Source organism: Watersipora subatra, chromosome 9 (genome assembly GCF_963576615.1).
Source record: "Watersipora subatra chromosome 9, tzWatSuba1.1, whole genome shotgun sequence".
NCBI lineage: Eukaryota > Metazoa > Bryozoa > Gymnolaemata > Cheilostomatida > Watersiporidae > Watersipora > Watersipora subatra.
The window spans coordinates 23,295,987-23,311,615 of NC_088716.1; the positions used below are offsets into that span (position 1 = coordinate 23,295,987).

The 15,629-nt window shown below is 38.0% G+C and overlaps 1 protein-coding gene across 1 annotated transcript in view; it reads right to left on the bottom strand.

The window, feature by feature from the left end:
• LOC137404158 (protein kinase C iota type-like) overlaps positions 1 to 15,629 on the bottom strand; it is a 111,639-nt gene that overhangs the window by 31,467 nt on the left and 64,543 nt on the right. The window contains exons 12-13 of the mRNA XM_068090314.1: positions 14,090 to 14,227; positions 3,903 to 3,982 (exon numbers count right to left, since the gene is read on the bottom strand). Coding sequence (XP_067946415.1) covers positions 3,903 to 3,982; positions 14,090 to 14,227 — 218 coding nt within the window. The remainder of the gene's footprint in view (positions 1 to 3,902; positions 3,983 to 14,089; positions 14,228 to 15,629) is intronic.

Sequence of the window (15,629 nt, forward strand, 5' to 3'; positions counted from 1 at the left end):
AGTCTCTGTCTAAATGATCTAGAAATGCTTTGCTGATTTCCATACCGTTCTCTAAGCTTTTCCCTTGCCAATTCATATGCGTCTGCAGTAGCCACTAGGAAGTATCCATCTATGCATTTCCTAGCTTCTGCTTTTACGTATTTCTTCAAGTGTCTCAAACGATCGGATCCTTCAATGTTCTCTGCCTTAAGATAGGCGTCTAAATCAACTTGCCAATCCATAAAGTCTAACATATTACCGGCGAAAACTTCGGGTTCAACTGACTTCTTTGTGGAACTTCTGCTCAAACTTGCAGCTATGGTTTCACCCAACTGTTTCATGCTTTCTTGCTGGCTACTGATAAGACCTTGCTGCGCATTACTGTTAATTTTATGACTGGCTAATAGGCTATCTTGTTGCGTGTGTTGTTGCTGCATAAATTCGTCTCTCCTGTTTCTCTGGTGTGTTTGATGCATGGTGCTGCTTGATGGTTGACTTGTAGGTACACTTCCGTGTGGATGTTGATAATGCATGGCATTGACTTCGCTAACATCTTCTCCCACTTGTTGTGTATAGTCTGTTGATTGGTCAAGGAGGTCAACCTGCCGGAGTTGCTGCTGTATCGACGCAGCCTCAACAAGGGCCTTCTTCGCTCTTCGTCTTTTCATCAGGTCTTCAAAGATTCTCTGCTGTTCTGCCATTTCCTGTTTTGTTCTTTCTATTGCAGCTTGAGCTTCTATGAGTTCTTCTTCTTCTTGCCTTTCTGTGTCCAGATTATAGAGTTTTTTGTGACAATGCTCTTTGGTGGAGTCAACTTCGCTTTTATACATAGCAAACATAGTCTCAGTTTGTTCATCAACTTTATTTTGAGTAAGATCAACAAGTTCATTGTATAAATCTGACACACTACAAAATTGAGTATCTACTGATTTCAACATTTCAACAACATTCTCAGCGGACTCAGCATCAATTGTATCTGACAAGAAATCAATTGCCTTAACCTGCACATTTATCTCTTTCAACACCTTTATGTTCAGTTGATATACCTTACTTTCTTGACCTATTAAAGAAAGAGCTGCCTTTCTTTGAGGCCTTTTATCTGTATTTTCGGTAGAACTAACACTGGGTTTATCCAAGTGTCCGGAATTTTGCTCACTTTGCACACAGCCTGGCTCACTATTGACAGATTCCGAATCGGTGTCGCCCATCGCAGCGCGCAAAGCCCAACTGTGGCAACGCGAAAGGCAGCACAGACAGACAACCAAAAATTGTACGGTTAAAAATGTGGGATTTACTACTCAGCAGCTTTATGGCTTAGTTTTTACAATCTATTGATAAAATGTCTTAAAATTATAACAAACAAATTATATAACTCAAAGGTACACTCTTAATAACTGATACGCTGAGAAAGGTAACTGATCAGTGATTATCGCCCAAGGGCAGTTGCAGAATTAATATTTATTAAAATTATCTATATAAAACAGGCTTCTGATAATAGCAATAATACTACTATGTTATTGCTAGTCTATGATAATTGCTGACCTATATACTGATAGCAGCTCTAACTGAGGGCTGTGTACTAATGTTAATAGCGCTAATTGTCTGTAGTAACAAATGTAATACCTGTCAATGCTGTATGTGTATACTTGTGGCAGTTTACACTTACTATAGTTCTTTGATCCGCTTGGGCTAATGTTTATATATGTATTTGAACTTAGCTTGGCTGGCTGATAATTTCTTTACGACAATATAGTCACTCTGTATCTGTAGGCACTGTATTGTGGGCTTGTATAGGTTCTGTGTAGCTGTAGCTCTGTGTGTAGCTGTAGCTCTGTGGGTAGCTATAGCTCTGTGGGTAGCTGTAGCTCTGTGGGTAGCTATGGCTCTGTGGGTAGCTATAGCTCTGTGGGTAGCCGTAGCTCTGTGGGTAGCTATGGCTCTGTGGGTAGCTGTAGCTCTATGGGTAGCTATAGCTCTGTGGGTAGCTATAGCTCTGTGGGTAGCTGTAGCTCTGTGGGTAGCTGTAGCTCTGTGGGTAGCTATAGCTCTGTGGGTAGCTTTTCTAACCACTTTGGGTAGTTCTGACTTTTTCAACACTCCGGATGTGGAGGCTTCACTATAGAGTTTTTTGGTAAAACTCTAGGCTTTATTCAAGATTGTGACAGACATATAACGTGTTGAGGTTTGATTTCACTGGTCCTTTATAGTTTATTAAGCATCATGACCGTGAAGCCTGGCATAAAAGAAACATACAAATATAAAATAGAGAATGTAGTAATCAAATTATGCCAAGTTAAAATTATATGAGTGACACATTTACAAGCTCTGATACACAATAAAAGGTTCTAGCAATGGCAGCGTATTAAAAGTTATATAATTCACAATAATTCACAATTAAAACAGTGTTATAATTAATTACCTTTGCCTCCGTAGGCTGTCAAAATCTTGCTTTAGTGTTTGCTGTACAATATAGTAGGTGTGTGCTTATGGCTGGGTTACTACTGAGAAACTAAATCATAAGGCTGCTGAAATGACCTGGTTGCAAAAAATACCTTTTTTAATTGTTCTGTCGGCGCTGCGATTGGTGACCACATATCGGGCCATACTGCTATGAGTGGCAATTACCCTCATTCACGGCTGACAGTAGGGGGTCATACATTCTTGGTCAGTGCAAAAATCAATAATGCATATTTGGCAGCAAACAAGACTGTGTATTCCTTTACAGTGTCCAACTGCCAAGACATAGGTACCAGACTGCGCCTGCCAGTAACAGTTTGTCAATATCCCTGTTTAGCCAGGAATGCGGTTTATAATATTGGCAAGTAATCTGGTAAAATTCGGAAACCCAATCACCTGATTTCTGCCAGTCAAACTTCTGTCAGTCAGTCAAATAAAACACAAACACCACACAAAAACCACAATAAATATCTTGCGGCTTATTTAAATACTATTGCAATCAGTTTTGTTATAAAAAATCACCATCTGATATATGGACATGGAGGATATTCATCAGGAAGATAAATATATCCTCCAGTCTACTTCATGCGGTTTCAGATTGTGATTGACTAGAATGCCACACCATCAAAAGCATGTTGAACCTTTCAGATCTGACAAGCAAATACACCCCATTTTGGGATAAAAGGAGCTGGTAAAAATTAACAACAAGGTCATGCCTATAGTACAGTGTAATAGACTAGCAGTATTAGAGAGCTGCAACCACTATTTCAGATGAACCGCACAGATACTGGGAGTTTTGAGTCACAGTACCTTATGGTAGCAGATTAACAGTCACTGCTAGTAGTCAGTCACAAAATCACTGTTAGAAGTTAGTCACGCAGCAGCTGCTAGTAAAGTCACTGCTAGTAGTGAGTCAAACAGTAATTGCTAGCAGAGGGTCACTTTTAGTAGCAGTCAAACAGTCACTGATAACAGTGAGTCACTGATAGTAATTAGTCAAATAGTCACTCATTGTAGAGAGTCACTGTTAGTAGTCAGTCAAACAGTTACTGATAGTAGTCAGTCAAATAATCACTGATAGTAGAGTCATTGTTAGTAGTCAGTCAAACAGTTACTGATAGTAGTCAGTCAAATAATCACTGATAGTAGAGTCATTGTTAGTAGTCAGTCAAACAGTTACTGATAGTAGTCAGTCAAATAATCACTGATAGTAGAGTCATTGTTAGTAGTCAGTCAAACAGTTACTGATAGTAGTCAGTCAAATAATCACTGATAGTGGAGAGGCATTGTTAGTAGACAGTCAAATAGTCACTGATAGTAGTGAGTCACTGTTAGTAGTGAGTCACTGTTAGCAGTCAATCAAACAGTCATTGTTAGTTGTCCGTCAAACAGTTACTGTTAGTAGTCAGTCACTGCTAGCGGTGAGTTAAACAGTAACTGCTAGCAAGAGTTTCTTAGTCACTCACCTTATTTAAGAAACCTTTTAGCACACTTCCTGCCTTCACTGAAAGAGATCGGGGGATGCGGATGGTTTTCTCCAGGATTACTACAACAGGCAGAGAGATGTCTTTGCATCGCTCTTAAGCACAAAAGACCTTGCCACCTCCGCTACAGCTGTGAAACTTTGATACAGATGAATTATAACGTTGGAAAGTTAACATTGTTACGAAGAATGCTATGGTCCGCACCTCCCAGAGGCTCCTCGCTGTGGCACTTAATAGAAAACTCTTAGTTGACATGAGCCACTATTAAGTTTCGAGTGAGCCAAGTGTAACATATTGTAAAAATTAAGCATTGCAGGTTGACACACTTTAATTTGTCGTAATACAGCAGCGTCGTTATTCTGCTGTTTCACTTGACTAAAATATCACGGGTTCGCCAAAAAAACGGCCATGTAAACTAAAAAGCAATGGAAACTTACCAATGATATTTTTTATATCAAGTACACTAATAGCGGTAAGCGTGTTCTTATGCAAGCCAGGTGGGCGGCTCCGAAACATTTTCGAAAAAATGTATTCTTACATGGTATGCTCACGAGTGCCAATCGGACTTGCCCTTGAGAGGGTCATGTTACAATGTATACATGCTGGTAAAAGCTGACAGACACTCTGCAGATATGAAGGTCGCATCGGAGCAGATGTAATTAACGGATAGCCATTTTTTCAACTGCCAACATGTTTTTTCTGATTTCATTTCCTAAGCGAAGATGTGAAAATAAGTAATAACGAGATTCTACAGTAGACACTCCTGTAACCTAGATTCTACAGTAGACACTCCCGTAACCTAGATTCTACAGTAGACATTCCCGTAACGTAGATTCTACAGTAGGCACTCCCGTAACGTAGATTCTACAGTAGACACTCCCGTAACCTAGATTCGACAGTAGACACTCCCGTAACGTAGATTCTACAGTAGACACTCCCGTAATCTAGATTCTACAGTAGACACTCCCGTAATCTAGATTCTACAGTAGACATTCCCGTAACGTAGATTCTACAGTAGACACTCCCGTGACGTAGATTCTACAATAGACCCTCCCGTAACCAAGATTCTACAGTAGACACTCCCGTAACCAAGATTCTACAGTAGACACTCCCGTAACCAAGATTCTACAGTAGACACTCCCGTAACCAAGATTCTACAGTAGACACTCCCGTAACCAAGATTCTACAGTAGACACTCCCGTAACCAAGATTCTACAGTAGACACTCCCGTAACCTAGATTCTACAGTAGACACTCCTGTAACCTAGATTCTGCGTAATATAAAGTGTTTATGTAAAGTTTTTGCTTTGTATTACGTATAAAGGTCCGTATAACGCAAAGTGTGAAATTGGTTCAAATACTTAAATTCGATTTGAATAAGGAGAATCTCGTAGTTAACTTTAAAAATAGTGAGAGAAAACGACATCTCGTCAGGTGTGTCGATAAAGCGCAGACAATAAGTAGCTGCCAATTATTCAGATATAATTGAAGATGACTGGTGCAGTTAGAGTGTCGGTATACCAAGAAAAATGTCACAAGTTGTACTCTCGTCAAAAGCTATTTTTATCTTGACCGGTAACTCTGGCAACGGATAGACGGACACCGCTCTTATTATACTAAAGATATATTTTTGTTTTACTTTATTTGGAATATTTAAAACATTTTTATGTTATTTTTTCTTTGCAAAATAGACATTGTTGGCTAGAAAAGAAATTGATGTAAAATGACAGTGCAGGAGTGCTCTCCCCTTAACTTGTTGTAAAGTTACAGTAATCATGGACGAATAACCGAGTGAAAGTGATAAAAAACAGGAGGAAATCCAATAATTCTACAGATATGGTACAGTTAAAGAGTTAAGTCCAGTTTTTGTGTTTTGTTCTTTTGTTCTGTGCCAAGAGGGGAGAGTTTGGGAGAATCTTAGTACAGACAAGACAATTTACACGTATTTTACTGTTTGTATAACGTAAAATCCGTTTAACGTAAATGTTCCGAGAAGAAATTATTTATGTTCCATGAACATCTACTGGGTTTGCTAGCAGTTCCAACAAACAAGACCTATTACCTTGTTGCCAAACAAAAATGTATGTTTCTCACCAAGCAGACCAGACGGATGAATAATCAGTCACATGATGCCCTATGAATCTGCCAGATTTATCTAGCGAGTTGGCAGACAATTTACCTTTTTTTACGCTCACACCAGGATGAGCTGTGTTCTTGCTGAGAGATTAAAAAAAGCCTATAGTCTGTTGGAGATTTGAAAAAACTTTTGGCAATGACTTCATACAAAACCAACTCCAACTCTATCTATACAATATGGGTCACATTTTTAGCCAATGAAATACAACATCAATACCCATTCCATTTGCTTGTATTTTCAGCGCTATTAATATTGCGATATATGATTGGTTAATTCCATCTTGGTCTCAGTCAATGACAGCCGTAAAATACGAACAAACATAGTCTGCAGCATTTCACCGATCCTGTGTCAGTGATTATGACAAATCAATTTTTACAACCGCCTTTTGCCTTACGCCAGAGTTTGTCATTGTGGAAGCAACTCCGGTAAATTATCCTGGTGTAAAAGCACCTTTAGACAGCATGCCAGACTGTCTAATAGCAAAACGTTTATTTCTCATTGGTAGATTAATAAAAATACCATGTAATTCTATTCTGTTCATAAGCCTTTTGTTGACACATTACTTCAAGATGAACTTCAACAATATTTTGGGTAAAAGTATAGATATTATTCTATCATTTGCAATTGTTTTTGGTGTTTTATACCAAGTAGAATTTGTCAGTGTGGAAGTAACGTTCGATTGTTTTTGATGTTTGAGGTGATCTGACCGCTAAGATGCTGTTTCAAGATTAAAATCGACCAAACTTTATTGCGGTTAAACGCTTAGTTTTAATCTGGTGGTGAATTCGTGACATATAAAACGGCATATGGAGAAGGAGTTCACAAGCGATAAATATATGGGACTCGCCCTTAGTCAATCATCCGCATGAATTTATTATTTAGGTTATAATAAATGTTATTACTAACAGACTAGTTGTCTGTGATCTTGAAGATTTTTGTTGTTAGAAAGTTCACTATCCGCAGTTAAACTTGGATAAGTTAGGCATTAGCGTAAGCGAAGATGATCTCTTACGATGGGCGGGGGAGTGTTTTAGTAAATTATCTGGGCAAAACTTCAAGAATGAAAATAGTACTTAGATGATCATGACATAGATGGATGTTTTTAATAAAGAATCTTTGCTGAAATGAAACTTTTTGGCCTGTAAAAATTATGTAATGAACTAATAATGTTAAATATAATGCAAAACATAGTCTTAAAAATTATCATGCAAAATAACAGTCGTTAAATCATGAAACAAGAATAGCCTGCAGAAAATATTAAATACATCTTAGCCCCGTTGCCATCTGTGCCAAAAACTTGTCTGAAAGACGGGTTTATGAAGTGTAGAGCTGTATTGGCAGGTACTTTTGCATGGCTCGACTCAATTCCAACAGACAAAATATTAAAAGCTACTCGAAAAATTCTATGCTCCACACTACTTAGTGCAAACAGGTGATTCCACACCAGGTGCAGGAAGGGTTTTATTAACCCTTTGCCAAACAAGTTTATTTCAAGAGTTGAATTGGTGAGTTATGTAATTTATAAGAAATTGATGTTGTTTCGCATTCACTATTTTGGTCAACTCAAAAAAACATTTGTTTTGTACTTTATTCACTAATCAAAAGTGATCAATAAAATTTTTTCTACGAATTGATACTAATCATAACAAGATAACGTTGACTATGTAGGTTATGAACTTTTTAAGGATGCGGTTGGGTTCACCACATATTTGAACATATTATTGTCAAAGATGCGGCTCCACTAATTTTTATCTAATAACTAGGTTCCCATGTGGGTAGCAACTGAGAACTTCGCTGATGCTACAAACTTCGCTGAAAAGTATACTGATACTTCGTATCGACGAACAAAGTTTACTTGACGACCTGATTACTTTAGACCGACAGAATCGTAGTCGGTACTCATATGCTTAGACTGGGTCTAGAGGAAACTAATGGGACCAATTTTAATTACCTTATTTGAGACATTTGAGACATATATAACAATATACATACAGTCAAACATGGATAACTCGTCCACGGATAGCTCGAACACATGGTTAATTCGAACATTTCCTTTGGTCCGTTCCCACGTAATGATAAATTGCTATAGATAACTCGAACTCAACACTGTTAATTCGAACTGTTTTTTGCCCAACGGCTACCGAAACGGTTGTTATCGCTTTAGAAAATCACTTTATTCAAAGCCATAGAGGTAAACTTCATCTTTTCGTAATTCATAAGCGTCGTTATTACCACCATCGGCAAAATATTTTTGTCAACGACTTTTGTAAAAGTTTGGTGAAATTTGATTTATAATGCGATACGATGAATAGCACGGGCTAGCCGGGGCACGCGTGCAAGGATTTTCGCCACGCACATACAAAACAAAAATCGCATGTTGTTTTCGTTTTGTATGTGCGTGGCGAAAATCCTTGAGTGCGTGGCGTAACCCAGCTAGCCCGTGATGAATAGTTTTCCGACGTTGATTCCGTGTTGAATCAACGTCGGAATGTTGAATTCGTCTTAAAAATTCTTGTAATTAAACGTATACGTTGTCTGAGCTACAAAAAAACTATTCATCGTTTGACCTAAACACAGAATACGTGTGTACATTCAATAAGTATCTATTAAAAAAGCGTGAGTGATATAGAATGTACCGTAAAACCTCGTAAAACTTCTAATTGAACTGCCTCGGAGTGTTGCTCTTAACGAATCCCAGGTAAAGTAAGGTAATCTGCATAAACTTCAAGAAAAAACGGCAAAATTGATCGTGGGTAAAACCCCAAAAAAAAATGTCTTTTCTTTTGAGCATTTCAACAACGATCAAGTTTTGCCAATGTCAATCTGAAAAACGTCCTGGCAATAACATCACCTCAAACAACAAACCAATCTCAAGTGATAGAAAAATCTCTATACTTTTTCATGAAAACGTTTTAAACTTTACATTAGAAGCATTTAATTTGAAACAAGCCATTTGTGCTTTTGATTTATATTATAGTTTGTATATGTACATGTATCTACTAATAAATAAGTAAATATATGGACTTGTGACAGTGCTCTGATAACTTGAACGCTCTGATAATTCGAACACTTTTGCTCGGTCCCTTGAAGTTCGAGTTATCCATGTTTGACTGTATATCTGTAGCTAAATTAAAATTTTTATTTTGACAATCATGAGCGAATCCAAATTAAAATACATGCCAATAAAGCGCTGACTTTAATGTAGCGCTGACTTTAATAGCAACAACAGATGTAAATATGAGCAAGAGACAGCCAGCCTCGCAGCCATGTACAACATTTTGGGCAAGTTTGGGCACATCTTTGTTTTTCTGAGGTCATAACCCCGATAAAGCTTGGCCAATTTTAATCTTGAAACATCTTAGCAGTCAGACAGACGACCTCAAACATGTCGGAAATGGTAGAATAATACTTATAATTTCTGATGAAATCAACTACAAGCTTGTGCACGTTCAGCTTTAAGAGCTTCAATAACATCACCATATTCACACACAAATTGACTCATTCCAAAGGATGACACTTCAAATACTTGTGACCGGGTGGTTCAACACGCGAGGCAAGCCAAAGGATGAAGGTTGACACGGACTGCCTTAGCCCCAGGTGCTGTAGGCACCCTGCTGTGAGAATAGAAATTCAAACAATGTTGCTGGAATACCAGTATCATAGATTTGAAAACGCGCCAACAACTGACGGCCGTACGTGTTGCAGAAGAGTGCCTCGGGCATGCCATTCTAACCGCATCATCTGGGGACTCCTCCACTCCTTATCACTAAATATTTTATCAGTCAGATAGATGGCCTCTGGGCAAGATCATGCCAGTGTCTAGTTCCTTGTAAAAGGCCGGTATAAAGTTTCACCTTGACAGGCGAGTGCCCAGACTTGGCTATCACCGAAAGCTTACACGTCTGCATTGTACGGAGATAAAACCTTACATTCTGCTGCAGTAATCTGCTTTCCCAACTACCTATTCCACCAGAGTTTAAATCTGTGGTTTGAGCGGAGATTAACACACACACTAATCTTTGAATGTAGGTGACATTCAGTGTTTTTTCTGTTCTGTAATAGTAATAGACCATCTTTAATTCATTCAGGTGTTCTACCTCCTGTTGCATCGAGACAGACAGAAGTTTATTTAATATCACTTGTTCTTACTTGTCAGCACGAGCTGAACAATCGTGCAAAGAGTCACTAGTTGGGGTTGTAATAATAATTAAACAATCGCTATGTTTCCATGATGCGCAGTACTTCGACGCAGCCCCCTCCGAAATCGAGGGGATTGTACGTTTGCATGCTGTGCAGTGGTTTCAGCAAATTAGCCAGAGAAGAGAAATTGTATAAATCGAATCGCTGGATGGATACATAGAATCGATCACGGATACCGAACGTCATAAACGGTCTTTTTATGCTTTTGTCATCATTATACTTTTATTTACAATACACATTCACAATGTTTTACAAACCTTAACACAATTTTTACAAACCTTAACACAATTTTTACAAACCATAACACAATTTTTACAAACCTTAACACAATTTTTACAAACCTTAACACAATTTTTACAAACCATAACACAATTTTTAAAAACCTTAACACAATTTTTACAAACCTTAACACAATTTTTACAAAGTAATATATTTTTAATAAGTATTCTTTTAAGTAATATATTATTTAGATGTTACTTTAGGACTTGCCATCTATTTTTCTAAAGTGGTGGTATCGATAACAAATTCCAAGAAAGTAATCACCTCATCATATTCGTGGGTACAGATCATAATTAAATTTAAGTGAAAGAAGATCGGAAGAAAGAAAAAACAAGATAAGCAGGATAACTTTTGTACTAGTTTATGGCCCACAATGAATCTGCCTCCACAGCAAGGGAGCTACGCGCAGCCACTGCGCAATTGCCGTTTCCTTGCTGCGAATTTGCACTGGCTTCGCACTGATCAGTGCACAGTGATTTCAGTGCGAAGACAGTTTCCATGATTCGGAGAGAGCGCAACTCCGAAGTACTGCGCATCATGGAAACATAGTGATTGATAATAAAAGTTACTATTACTCTTATAAAGGATTCATTACAGTTACATTTGATGATTACGCTGCCAATAATGTTACAAAACTACTATACCGTATGTGTTAATAGGTAATATAAACTAATATATAATATTAAATAATATTATACAATATAAGCTACCATATAATATTAATATAAGATATTGCAGAGTATTATACATTAAATGTAGATGAATAGTATTAATTCTAAAATAATTATTATTAAAATTACACATTAGAAAGACAATAAATGTTTACAGCAATAAACATGTGTGCGGTTTTAAATGTCTATGTTAATTAGTTTGCAGCTAATATCATTGTTACATGGCCTCCTTGGGGTGAGCTACCTTGGCCTCCTTGGGGTGAGCTACCTTGGCCTCCTTGGGGTGAGCTACCTTGGCCTCCTTGGCGTGCTATTCGTAAGAATAAGATACAAGCCTCGTACCTAAACAAACTTACACTTGGATAAATAGTGAGCAACTCCGTGTGAGAAAAGACAAGTGATACGCATTTTTACTTCATAAATTATAAGACAATTCTGTGAATGCTCATGCGCTGTTTTTGTTCATAATCACGATTAAAAGACCGAATGTCCTGTAGCCAGGAGAAATAGTACAAATAACTATTACGATAGACAATAAGCTGATGCAATACCCAACATTTACAATAAGAATATTATTTCACACAACGCACTCAAAATTTATTAGTGGCTCATGACGTTCTAAGATTCTTTGAACTAGTTGCGTGGGTGTAAACCTGATAGCCAATGCAGACCAAATGCCCTTGTAACAATAATAAAAGTCACCAACTAGTAGAGAATTCGACAAACTCAGGCTAATGCAGAGAGTATTAACGCTGTTAAAACAGAACTTTTTCATCCGATGAGCTCACTTGCCTATCAATTGTCACAAAGAGTAGGGAACGCCTAATATAAAACTGGTGATTTTTAGACTCCAGCAAAGAGTAAACAGTGTCATAATAACAATAATTATAATAATAAGAATCAGTGCAGCAATTAGTATGCAGACTTTTCTTCCATATATTCTTTGAGGAACAGCAGATAGTTTACTTACAAACCGAATCAGATAATAGAGTGAATGTCTATATAAAAACCTCAACTAAAACGCTAAAGTACGATTTCTCGACTATAAACCACGAATCATTGTTCTACCGGCGGATGAGTTAGCAGGGATAAAGTTGTCATTTTACAATTAATATTTTATTTGCTGTACTGCCAAACACAAGTTAATGTAGTATTTAGTTCATAGAATAATTAATATACGTCGGGTCATAAATTACTTGCGCTAAGACATAAACAATAACTAATGCATTTCCTGCATGATAATCACAATTGATTGCACTCTTTTTAAGATGAATAATGTACAGAATTGGTTATAACAACCGGTTAAAAGGTCATAGCTAACCTTCTAACCAGCATCGCACATGTTGGAAGGGCAATTGGCTGCAACAACAGCAGTTATATTATGGTTTTTAATTTTAATTCATGAACAATAAGTTGAAAAATTGCTTTCCATTCTCACTTTGCAAGGCAACAATCACTCTGTGTCACAATACCCCACAAAATACTATTATGAGTTTCTTATTTTCATCTAAAGCAAAATGAGAAGACGACTCCATCTTATAAATGAACAGCTATCTCATGCACAAATTGGTTGAAAGAAGGAACTGCAACAGAAAGCCTTTATAGATACATAATGTTAAATAAGGATAAAATATAGCATTCTTCCCTCCCATCCCCTTGCTTATCACCACTAATCCTCTGTATGCGACGACCATGACTCACGGCGATGGCTCTGCTGCTGACAGCCACATTGCTTTAATCAAATTCAGAATTGATAAGAGACAGATTGAAGAAACAGATATGAATTATAAAACTAATGAAAGTGAAATGTTTCAACAAATGAAGAAAGGATGACTCCTAACAAAATCAACTTAACAGGAGGAGTAGGATTACATGCTTCTAAAAACCAATTAACTGGTAGTCTGCGTATTTAATGCTACAACGTTGTAACAACTCCAAATAAGTACTGATATAAAAGACATGAGTGTGTATGTGACTTCAATTAGTTCTACATTTAGATGATATAAGGACTATTCTTTTGCTGTATGTTTGCGATGACTGCTAGTGAACCAGGCATTCACAAGATTTCCTTGTAATGGCAAGTCTTAGGCATCAACCTTGATGGAAGCACGACATGACAATGACCAAACTAAAACCTTGAACATGATGTTTCTTTCCACACCCCATGTGCAGACGAATCCCAATGCCGTGAAAACTCAATTCCGGTGTGAAAAATCCAATCATAGCTGTATTCTTTCCCTCTCCCCCTCTTTTCTCCCCCCTCTCCCTCTCCCCCTCTCCTCGCTCCCTCTCCCTCGCTCCCTCTCTCCCTCCCTCCCTCTCTCCCTCCCTCTCTCTCTCTCCCTCTCCCCCTCCCTCTCCCTCTCCCTCTCCCTCTCCCTCTCCCTCTCCCTCTCCCTCTCCCTCTCCCTCTCCCTCTCCCTCTCCCTCTCCCTCTCCCTCTCCTCGCTCATAGTTGGTCAGTTTAACAAAGATTGTTTTAGGCTTTATTACCAACTTTATAACTGAAAACTTTTCACACATGTACTCAGTCACATGTCTCTGAACAGGGGCTCAGACCACACCAAAACGAGGGTGCAGCTCTGTTTTCCACTATTTGTGTCATCAGCTAAATCTGACAGCCATCTGTTTGTGTCTAGTTTTCTCCACTTCAAGATAAACTTAGCTGCATCTTTGTATCTCGTAACAATAAATAACGGTGAAAAGCCTCCATTACACTCAGATAAATTGTATGTTTCACTGACATCTCAGTGACGGATAAGTCTACCGGTAGTTAAACTGCAGTAGGTCTGATGCAACTACCAAGGAACATTTACGATCGAATCTTGATAACAGCACTATACTATGATAACGTTGCTGAACTGAAAAGGCAGCTTCACCAACCTTGGAAGAGATAGTCTTCTGTATTCTGATCTGGATTGTCAGCATTCCCGACGATGTCAAAGGGAGATCGACCGGCCAGCATCTCAAACATGAGCACTCCTAGAGCCCACCAGTCGACTGAGAAATCGTACTCCTCACCTGCAGCAGAGAGGCCGATAGATAACAACCAATCATCAATTGGATGAACAAGAAAGTGATGCTGAGGATATATGACTGTTTCCATGACGCGCATGATTCGCAAATTTGAGACAATCTGCAGGTTAACCGCATCATGGAAACGACATATATTCGCAAGCTGAAGGAGTTTGGCGATTCGCAAAACTTTATCGAATCCATCATGCTTGCGAAGAATGGAAACAGCACTTGCGAATGATGCATTATAATACTGCGCCAGCTATTCAATTTCAAACATTTCCAATACTTCCGTTGCCCTTTCTCAATCGAGTTTCATGAGTTTGCGTCGCTAACACATGCGTCGCTAATTATTAACTTATAGCGTACAATTCCTTACCTTTTTTCAGGAAGGCGATGGAGTCAATCGGCATCATGCGAATGTCCATATAAACACTTGAGTCGTATGGTAACGCAACTTTCGCACAATTCCAAATCCGCATGATACGTATCATGGGAACATAGTACATGACAGCACAAGCAGGTATACACTAAGGAACAGAAGTCTTCGTGTTTGATAAATAATATCATACCATGAAACATCTGAGTAACTATACTAACTATGATGACATGAAAAAGCCTTGTGAAAGTAATCACAATAAGCGAAACTTTCCAGAGACATCAATTAAAAAATCTATGCAAAGATGTGCTTGAAATAAGCTGCAGATGGCATCAGCCATAAGACAACAGGGCTTACTCTCTCCCACAACAGTTATAGCCTGTGTACCAACAAACTCTCTGCAATAAATCCTACTTAAACTAGATGCAATTTTTATTCAATAAAACATTCAAATAGTGCAGTCTTAATATCAAGCAAAGTTAAAAAAAACTTTTGTTTGGCCCACTTAGCGCAAAGGTGTTTAGTAAACGACTTATAAACAAAAAGATATCATAGCTTTTCTATTTCAAGATATTTAAACTTCGCAGAATCCAAGCGCGTGTAAACCCAGTGATAGACAACTCCTTGCATGCTAAAAAACACCATCGCCCAGTTGGGGAGCCCTCAAAGTCTTCTAAATTATTCTTCTCTCCACTAACGTTACTATAAAATCTCATCTCTATAGGAAGACCTTAGTTAATTACCTTTAAGATGAATTTAAGTACAGGATTTGTAAAAACTAAGGTTAAACTTCAGTCATTACAAGATGATCCATTGCTGTTTATCTACTGCATACAATTTACTTCCTATCAAATAAGATTCTTAACATCAAAGGAAAACCTTTGCTCACTATAAAGTGATATTTATATCTCACAGGTACGCATAGATCGCTACCTTGTATATACCTATATCACCTGTAGTTTTCTCAAACTGGTCATACAGTGACAGTATGTAGGCATACAAAGGCAATGTGAAGTCAAGTCATACAAA